Source organism: Eublepharis macularius, chromosome 1 (assembly GCF_028583425.1).
Source record: "Eublepharis macularius isolate TG4126 chromosome 1, MPM_Emac_v1.0, whole genome shotgun sequence".
Taxonomy (NCBI): Eukaryota; Metazoa; Chordata; class Lepidosauria; order Squamata; family Eublepharidae; genus Eublepharis; species Eublepharis macularius.
In genome coordinates, this window is record NC_072790.1 from 228,236,313 (window position 1) to 228,246,842 (window position 10,530).

At 50.3% G+C, this 10,530-nt stretch overlaps 1 protein-coding gene across 1 annotated transcript; it reads left to right on the top strand.

Annotated features, from left to right (window-relative positions):
* The first annotated feature begins 3,437 nt into the window (after window positions 1–3,437).
* SAC3D1 (SAC3 domain containing 1) lies at window positions 3,438–5,979 on the top strand. Its single transcript, XM_054983230.1, has 2 exons — window positions 3,438–4,095; window positions 5,283–5,979. The coding sequence occupies exons 1-2, from the start codon at window positions 3,546–3,548 to the stop codon at window positions 5,744–5,746; spliced, it is 1,014 nt and encodes a 337-aa protein (XP_054839205.1). The 5' UTR covers window positions 3,438–3,545; the 3' UTR covers window positions 5,747–5,979.
* Window positions 5,980–10,530: the final 4,551 nt, after the last annotated feature.

Sequence of the window (10,530 nt, forward strand, 5' to 3'; positions counted from 1 at the left end):
TGATCGAATTATTGGGGGCTGGTACAAAGCCAAGTGTTAGAAAACTGAAGGCTTGACACAGTCATACTTTTGATGAGAATTTTGGGACAATGGGGAAGTTTGAATTTTAGGGGAGTGAAAGGTAGAACTCCAAATTTAGGCATAGTTAACTATGATCTGTATAGAAATGTATAGGGGAAGTCAACTCGGGGTGATTAGGTTGCTTGAGAGCTGGCCAGCTCAAGTCTGTTGGACAAAGGCTGAGTAATGCTTGATAGTCCTCATTAGATCTGTGATTGAATTACCTGAGCAGCGAGCCTGATTAACAGCAGCCAAGAGATGGCTGATAGCCATCTTTTAATTAGGTTTCAGGGGAACTCTGCATTGTAAGGCAGATTGCTGGATGGTCCTAGAAGGTCAATTATTGTCCAGCAAATCATGATCTTTAAACATGGTCTGAATTTGTATGAAGCCAAAGAATAGAATTGTTGTCAAGGGAGTGTCCAAGCTCCCAGGAGAACATGGCTACTTCTCTGTGATTAAGTCATCTTTCCTGTTGCCTGCAGGGCAAACACAGGTCCGTCCCCCCCCCGCCCCCGCGCAGTAAGACATTAAGGTGACCAAAAACAAGCTAGTGATCATCTTCAGCACAGGAAGAGAGTGTCTTACCATGTACCAAAAGCATGACATGCCGCTGCATCCCATGATGTTGGAAGCCTTTGGATCTAGCAAGGGGGAGGCCAAAACAGCCCTCTGGCTTGTAAGCACATGCAGCCCCTTGGTGAAATATATTCTCCACACACATCAAGTCATTAGGAAAGCTGCTGTTTTTGAACGTTGTCAATGGACTTTCACAATGCTTGCTGGTTATTGCGATGGAGCTGCCTTCTATGCAAGCAAGAGGCTGGAATTCATGGGCTAAGCCTCTGCTTTGGAAACCTGTACCAGTTGAATTTCCGACTGGTCATTTCTTCACAACCACTCTCCTGAGACTAATTATTAACCCTATGAATACTGATAGGCAGCCTGTCATAAGATCCTAACAGTGCTGGGTGCAGTGCCAGAAAGGTGGTTACACATCATCCTAAACCCTTTCAGGCCAGGATTTAGGTTGCAGCTGTCAGTCAGGCAAACTTCCTCTGTGCTCCCTGCTTTGTTTGCACCTCTAGATGTACTTGGTGTTTAATGATCCAGAGGAGTTAGCCGTGTTAGTCTGTAGTAGCAAAATCAAAGAGTCCAGTAGCACCTTTAAGACTAACCAATTTTATTGTAGCATAAGCTTTCGAGAATCAAGTTCTCTTCGTCAGATGCATGATCCGAACTGGTCAAATACAGAAGAGGAGGGGAGATAGGGGAGAGAAGGAGACATATATCAGAAGGGGACAGGATGCAATTAGCGTGGAGGCAGTCAAAACATTCCTTTGCTTGGAAATGTAAACATCTCCTTTTGGTGTGCAGTCAGTTTGCCGTATTAGTTTGTAGCAGTGAAAGTATCCAATTCCTATGTAGTATAAGCCTTCGATGGCCACAGCTCTCCCTGCCAGCAGTTTTCTTTGTCAGATGCAGCTGGCAGGGAGAGCTGTGGCCATCGAAGGCTTATACTACATAGGAATTGGATACTTTCACTGCTACAAACTAATACGGCAAACTGACTGCACACCAAAAGGAGATGTTTACATTTCCAAGCAAAGGAATGTTTTGACTGCCTCCACGCTAATTGCATCCTGTCCCCTTCTGATATATGTCCCCTTCTTTCTCCCCTCTCTCCCCTCCTCTTCTGTATTTGACCAGTTCGGATCATGCATCTGACGAAGAGAACTTGATTCTCGAAAGCTTATGCTACAATAAAATTGGTTAGTCTTAAAGGTGCTACTGGACTCTTTTTGATCTTGGTGTTTAATGTTTGTGTTTTTAAAAAAAACACAAGTAGAGCCCTACAGGATCAGAGTAGTGTTTGGTCTAGTCAAGCAATCTGTTTCATGCAGCAGCCAACCAGTTGTCCTGGAACCCCGAGCATAGAGGCCAAGTCCTCCTCCTGATGCTGTCTCCTAGCACTGGGGTTCAGAGGTTTACTGCCTCTGAATATGGAGGCTCCTTCCCTTCACACACCATGGCTAGTAGCCATTGCTGGACCTCTCCTCAATGAATCTGTCTAATCCCATTTTAAAGCCATCTGTGCTCTTGGCCACGAGTACATCCCCTGGCAACAAATTCCATAATGTAATAACTCAAGTAAAGAAGCATTTGTCCATTCTGAATCTGCTGCTCTTCTATTGAATCGGGTGCCACCTAGTTTTAGTATCACGGGAGAGGGAGAAGTTCTCTCCACTTTTTCCACCCCTCACAGAAGTCTGGTTTCTAAACAGAAAAATACCAGTCTCTCCATCCATCCATCCATTTTATTAGATATTTAGCCCATTCTCAGCCCAGGCTCAGGGCAGGTTCCAATCAAAACAATACATACATACATACATACATACATACATATATATATATATATATAAAAAAACACAATTTATCCTGGTAGGAAAGGCGCACCAAATCCTTATGCATCTTGGTTGCCCTCAAGCATTTTCCCCAGATCTGCAATGAACTGTTTGCCATAAACCAGAATTTACAAAATACAATAAAGGAAGCCACTCCGTAGATCCATGCAGGGGCATTTCTGTATTTGTTGTTTTATTTTCAGTTTGTTTCCTGATAATTCCCAGCACGGAATTTGCCTTTTTCTTTGTTGCTGCAGGAGGTCGACCTTTCCATCGAGCTAATGTCTACAACCCTAAGATCTCTTCTGGGTCAGTGCTGATGCTGTAGGCATATATTTAAAGTCAGGATCCTTCCTGGCCCCTCACATCTTGAGCAGTTCATTGTTGAAGGCGGTGGGGGTGGGGGGTCTCAGCCAATGGGCAGCAGAGGCGGCTGCCCCGGGGCTTCATGATAGGAGGGGCCCAACCACCCCGGACCTAACCCCGAGTAGGGAAATACGGGGGAGGGGGGGAGCGTTCCATTTGCTTGGAGATTTGAAGCAAGGAACCTTTCCAAAACGTGATCCTCTATCTGCATTCCATTCTCCCGCCTCGGTTCTAGGGTTGCCAGCTCCAGGTTGGGAAATTCCTGAAGATTTTGGAGGTCAGAACGTGGGGAAGGCGGGGTTGGGGGAGGGGAGGGACCTCAGCGGGTTATAATGCCACAGAGTCCACCCTACAAAGCAGCCATTTTCTCCAGGGGAACTGATGTCTGTGGCCTGGAGATCAGTTGCAATGCCGAGGGGATTTCCAGCCACCCCCTGGAGACTGGCACTGTCCGCACCTCTCCCCGCACGTATGAACAGAGCTCGAGTCGAGGTTTTGCTTCACAGCTGCCAGGACAACGCAAGGCACCCGCGCACTTGGATCAGAGGGCCCGATGTCCCGCTAGAGCGCTTCCTCTGTCCTCTTCCTCCCGTTGGAAAGCGGGAGAGTCGTTGAGCTCCGCCTCTCAGCCGCGTCGTCCGGACGAGAGGTCGCCCGGGCTCCTCCTTTCCGGCAGCGACGCTTCGTGCCGCCCCTCGGCTTGCCTTCCGCAGCATGGGCGGCGTCGAGGAGGTCCCGACCGGCACCTGCCGGGAGATGTGCCCGGCCGCCGAACTGGCGCGGCGGCGGCGCCAGCGACGGCTGCACATCTTGGAGCTGGGGCCGCCGGAGCAGGCGGTGAAGGAGTACTCGCGGCCGGCCGCCGGCAAGGAGCGCCCGCGGCCCGAGGAGCTGCGCCCGCCGCCGGTGCTGCTGGCCACAGTGCGGCACTTGCTGGGCCAAGCGGCGCGCTCGCATCCCGACCTCTCCGCCGCCGAGCAGTGCGCCTTCGTAGCCGACCGTCTGCGCGCCGTGCGCCTAGACCTGACCGTGCAGCGCGTGTCCGGCCGGCCCTGCGCGGCGGTCCTCGAGCGCTCGCTTGTCTACCTGCTCCGCGCTGGGCACCAGCTCTGCGGGGAGCCGCCTGCCCGCTTCGACGCCCACCTGCACCGAGCCCAGGTCCAGGAGTGCTTTGCCGCCCTGCGCCGCGCCTACCGGGACGAGGGAGACCACCGCATCGCCTCCGAGCCCCTCTTCCAAGCGCTCTTCTTGCTGTACAACCTGGGTGAGGAGAGGGAGCCCGGGCGGGGGTGTGGCGTCCTGGGAAAGAGTGGTGTTTCGAGAGGGGCCCTGGTCCGATGTCGCCTCTGCTACGGGCTTCAAATGACTTTAGAGATGTCCAGTCCTGTCTCTTCCTCCCTCCTCACCTGCAGTCCAGGAATCATCAGCCTGGTCTGTCTTGCAGGGCTTCCAAGACCTAAATGTGGAGTGCTTTCAAGAGAAGAAAGAACTTCTCATCGCCTTCTGCTTTTGCTGTAAAGTCTTGCCTCTTAACAGTATGTGGGAAAGGGGACAGATGAATCCTCCACCTTTATGCACACTCTCTGCAACACAACATTTCAGTTGGGCAGGCTCACAGAGGGAGCTGTGTGTGGGCACTAGGTACGTGAATGAGGAGGTATCAAGGTGTAGGAGCTAGTCCAGCCTTTCAGGTATCTCCCTGTGTTGCACGCCCCCCCCCCACCCCCAACAGTGGCTCTAGGGATTGGAAGCAGTAGACTAGACTATTGGGTACTATCTGTTGAGGTAGATATGCTCCTACTCAGGGGCGGAGCAAGGGTTTACCTCGCTCGTGGCCTGCCGGCCGGGCGCCCCAACGCGCGCACGAGCGCGCGTGCGCACCGGCCTGCGTGATGATGTCACGCGTGACGTTATCACGGGAGCGCACGTGCCGCCGCCGGCCCGATTGCTGCGGCGGGCGGCCTCCGAGCTCTCCCGCTCGGTTGCCTGCGCCGCCGCAGATGCCTGCCCGCGGTGGCTGCGCCTGGCCAGGGGCTTGTGCTGGCGGCGGCGGCGGCGCGGGGTGGGAGGGATAGGAGGCTGGTGCTTTGTGGTGCGCGCTCCCGCCCACCGAGGCTCCTCCGGCACTCCATCCAGCACCCTGCACCTGCGGCCACCGCCTACCTGGCCTCAATAGGCCCGCCACCCCTGCTCCTACTGGGTAGTTTTTCCATCATTAAATAGGTCATGTTTATGTATTTATGCTTCGTTCCTGCAATGTTTCATCCCTGCATTCAGATTTATGCTTGATTTGAAAATTTCTGCAACTCATATTGTTCATTGAATGTTCTAGGTGTTGATCGTATTGCCTTGTACTGTGTAATCCACCTTGAGTCTTAGTGAGAAAAGCGGACTGTAAATAACATAAATAAATTACTGGGACTTTATGCTGCTTTTATCTCCTGTCTGCAGGCTCCCTGGATGCTCTCTGGCAGATCTTACAACTCCCCAGTCACATCCGAGCTTCCCCTGAACTTTCCACAGCACGGGCAATCAACTTGGCTTACTTGGAGCATAACTTTGCCCGCTTTTTCCGCCTGGCTCGGGAGCTGCCCTACCTGCTGAGCTGTGCCCTCCATCCACACGTGGCAGGGGCCCGCCGCCTGGCCCTGCTCACCTTCAGCCATGGTTTCAGCAGCAGGAACTGCCGGTACCCTTTGGCTCGACTGACTCACCTGCTGGCTGTGGACAGACTTGAGGAGGCTGAGGCGTTGTGCCAAACGCAGGGTTTGATGATGCTGGAGGGGAACGTCATTTTTCAGAAAGGATCTTTCAAAGACTCTGGTCACCTACAGCACAGGCCTTCCTGCCTGCTTGTAGATGGGAAGTGGGGAGAGACCACTTTGCAGGAGTTCACAGAGGCCATCTGCAGCTGAATGGAGGGACTGGGGCCTGCACTGAAAGGCCGTGTTTTCCCCTTGCTCAGCCTAAGTTGTGGTTGGCTCTGCATGAGTGGTAAAATGAGGTGTGGGAGAGATTCTTACGAAGCTGAAGTTGGTTCCCAGTTCCCAGTTCCTTATTTGCAGTTCCTTATTCCTTATTCGTTATTCGCGAAGCCAAAGAAAAATATTGTGGGAAAACTGAAAAGCTATAACTCCAAAATAAAGTTTGCAGGGGCACATATTATACACCTCCATATTCATAAGACTCACCACTCTAAGGGGACCTATACTGGGTCATCCTACAAAACCCAGATATTGAGTAAACAGCTTCAAAATAGGATTCCCCCAGAACATTACAATAAGAGGAAAGGGGCGGCAGCTGCAGCAGGAAAATACTTTGGATCACCCCAAGTCACATAGATCTGAACTCGAGAGATTGTCCCCTACAAGAGAACATGTCCTGTTGCTGATCCAGTCTCTGGTTCTGGACCTAAGGCCTCCTATGTGGCCTCCCTCCAAGCACCCTGTATAAGACATGGCTTTGAAAAAGAAAGTGGTGAAAATATAAGGCCTCTGAAACCCCAAATACTCTTTGAATCACCCCAAATCACACACCCCTGAACTCCAGAGACTGTCCCCTACAAGAGGACATGTCCTTTTGCTGATCCAGTCTCTGGTTCTGGACCTAAGTCCTCGAATGTGGCCTCCCTCCAAGCACCCTGTATTAGACATGGCTTTGAATAAGGAAGTGGTGAAAATATAAGCCCTCTGAAACCCCAAACAATCTTTGGATCACCCCAAATCACACACCCCTGAACTCCAGAGACTGTCCCCTACAAGAGGACATGTGCTGGTGCTGATCGAGTCTCTGGTTCTGGACCTAAGGCCTCCTATGTGGCCTGCCTGGAAAAAAATTGTTTTAGGCATTGCTGTGAATAAGGAAGTGGGGAACTATAAGCCCTCTGACAGCCAAAACAATCTTTGGAGCACCCCAAATCACACATCCCTGAACTCCAGAGACTGTCCCCTACAAGAGGACATGTGCTGGTGCTGATCCAGTCAATGGTTCTGGACCTAAGTCCTCGAATGTGGCCTCCCTCCAAGCACCCTGTATTAGACATGGCTTTGAATAAGGAAGTGGTGAAAATATAAGCCCTCTGAAACCCCAAACAATCTTTGCATCACCCCAAATCACACACCCCTGAACTCCAGAGACTGTCCCCTACAAGAGGACATGTGCTGGTGCTGATCCAGTCTCTGGTTCTGGACCTAAGGCCTCGAATGTGGCTTGTCTCCAAGCACCCTATATGCCTATGTGGCATATAGCTTACTTGAAAATATTCGCAGTTCCTTATTCCTTATTCGTTATTCGCAAATCCAAAGAAAAATATTGTGGGAAAACTGAAAAGCTATAACTCCAAAATAATGTTTGCAGGGGCACATATTATACACCTCCATATTCATAAGACTCAGCACTCTAAGGGGACCTATACTGGGTCATCCTACAAAACCCAGATCTTGAGTAATCAGCTTCAAAATAGGATTCCCCCAGAACATTACAATAAGAAGAAAGGGCCAGCAGCTGCAGCAGAAAAATACTTTGGATCACCCCAAATCACATAGATCTGAACTCGAGAGATTGTCCCCTAAAAGAGGACATGTGCTGTTGCTGATCCAGTCTCTGGTTCTGGACCTAAGGCCTCGAATGTGGCCTCCCTCCAAGCACCCTGTATTAGACATGGCTTTGAATAAGCAAGTGGTGAAAATATAAGCCCTCTGAAACCCCAAATATTCTTTGGATCACCCCAAATCACACACCCCTGAAATCCAGAGATTGTCCCCTACAAGAGGACGTGTGCTGGTGCTGATCCAGTCTCTGGTTCTGGACTAAGGCCTCCTATGTGGACTGCCTGGAAAAAAATTGTTTTAGGCATTGCTGTGAATAAGGAAGGTGGGAACTATAAGCCCTCTGAAAGCCAAAACAATCTTTGGATCACCCCAAATCACACACCCCTGAACTCCAGAGACTGTCCCCTACAAGAGGACATGTGCTGGTGCTGATCCAGTCTCTGGTTCTGGACCTAAGTCCTCGAATGTGGTCTCCCTCCAACCACCCTGTATTAGACATGGCTTTGAATAAGGAAGTGGTGAAAATATAAGCCCCCTGCAACCCGAAATACTCTTTGGATCACCCCAAATCACACACCCCTGAACTCCAGAGACTGTCCTCTACAAGACGACATGTGCTGGTGCTGATCCAGTCTCTGGTTCTGGACCTAAGTCCTCGAATGTGGCCTCCCTCCAAGCACCCTGTATTAGACATGGCTTTGAATAAGGAAGTGGGGAAAATATAAGCCCCCTGCAACCCGAAATAATCTTTGGATCACCCCAAATCACACACCCCTGAACTCCAGAGACTGTCCCCTACAAGAGGACATAGGCTGGTGCTGATCCAGTCTCTGGTTCTGGACCTAAGTCCTCGAATGTGGACTGTCTCTAAGAACCCTGTATTAGACATGGCTTTGAATAAGGAAGTGATGAAAATATAAGCCCTCTGAAACCCCAAACAATCTTTGGATCACCCCAAATCACACACCCCTAAACTCCAGAGACTGTCCCCTACAAGAGGACATGTGCTGGTGCTGATCCAGTCTCTGGTTCTGGACCTAAGGCCTCCTATGTGGCCTGCCTGGAAAAAAATTGTTTTAGGCATTGCTGTGAATAAGGAAGTGGGGAACTATAAGCCCTCTGAAAGCCCAATCAATCTTTGGAGCACCCCAAATCACACACCCCTGAACTCCAGAGACTGTCCCCTACAAGAGGACATGTGCTGGTGCTGATCCAGTCTCTGGTTCTGGACCTAAGTCCTCGAATGTGGCTCGTCTCCAAGCACCCTGTATTAGACATGGCTTTGAATAAGGAAGTGGTGAAAATATAAGCCCTCTGAAACCCCAAACAATCTTTGGATCACCCCAAATCACACACCCCTGAACTCCAGAGACTGTCCCCTACAAGAGGACATGTCCTTTTGCTGATCCAGTCTCTGGTTCTGGACCTAAGTCCTCGAATGTGGCTTGTCTCCAAGCACCCTGTATTAGACATGGCTTTGAATAAGGAAGTGGGGAAAATATAAGCCCCCTGCAACCCGAAATAATCTTTGGATCACCCCAAATCACACACCCCTGAACTCCAGAGACTGTCCCCTACAAGAGGACATGTGCTGGTGCTGATCCAGTCTCTGGTTCTGGACCTAAGGCCTCCTATGTGGCCTGCCTGGAAAAAAATTGTTTTAGGCATTGCTGTGAATAAGGAAGTGGGGAACTATAAGCCCTCTGAAAGCCCAAACAATCTTTGGAGCACCCCAAATCACACACCCCTGAACTCCAGAGACTGTCCCCTACAAGAGGACATGTGCTGGTGCTGATCCAGTCAATGGTTCTGGACCTAAGGCCTCGAATGTGGCTCGTCTCCAAGCACCCTGATTTAGACATGGCTTTGAATAAGGAAGTGGTGAAAATATAAGCCCTCTGAAACCCCAAACAATCTTTGGATCACCCCAAATCACACACCCCTGAACTCCAGAGACTGTCCCCTACAAGAGGACATGTGCTGGTGCTGATCCAGTCTCTGGTTCTGGACCTAAGGCCTCGATTGTGGCCTCCCTCCAAGCACCCTGTATTAGACATGGCTTTGAATAAGGAAGTGGGGAAAATATAAGCCCCCTGCAACCCGAAATAATCTTTGGATCACCCTAAATCACACACCCCTGAACTCCAGAGACTGTCCCCTACAAGAGGACATGTGCTGATGCTGATCCAGTCTCTGGTTCTGGACCTAAGGCCTCCTATGTGGCCTGCCTGGAAAAAAATTGTTTTAGGCATTGCTGTGAATAAGGAAGTGGGGAACTATAAGCCCTCTGAAAGCCAAAACAATCTTTGGATCACCCCAAAACACACACCCCTGAACTCCAGAGACTGTCCCCTACAAGAGGACATGTGCAGGTGCTAATCCAGTCTCTGGTTCTGGACCTAAGTCCTCGAATGTGGACTGTCTCTAAGCACCCTGTATTAGACATGGCTTTGAATAAGGAAGTGGTGAAAATATAAGCCCTCTGAAACCCCAAACAATCTTTGGATCACCCCAAATCACACACCCCTGAACTCCAGAGACTGTCCCCTACAAGAGGAAATGTGCTGGTGCTGATCCAGTCTCTGGTTCTGGACCTAAGTCCTCGAATGTGGCCTCCCTCCAAGCACCCTGTATTAGACATGGCTTTGAATAAGGAAGTGGGGAAAATATAAGCCCCCTGCAACCCGAAATAATCTTTGGATCACCCCAAAACACACACCCCTGAACTCCAGAGACTGTCCCCTACAAGAGGACATGTGCAGGTGCTAATCCAGTCTCCGGTTCTGGACCTAAGTCCTCGAATGTGGCCTCCCTCCAAGCACCCTGTATTAGACATGGCTTTGAATAAGGAAGTGGTGAAAATATAAGCCCTCTGAAACCCCAAACAATCTTTGGATCTCCCCAAATCACACACCCCTAATCTCCAGAGACTGTCCCCTACAAGAGGACATGTGCTGATGCTGATCCAGTCTCTGGTTCTGGACCTAAGGCCTCCTATGTGGCCTGCCTGGAAAAAAATTGTTTTAGGCATTGCTGTGAATAAGGAAGTGGGGAACTATAAGCCCTCTGAAAGCCAAAACAATCTTTGGAGCACCCCAAATCACACACCCCTGAACTCCAGAGACTGTCCCCTACAAGAGGACATGTGC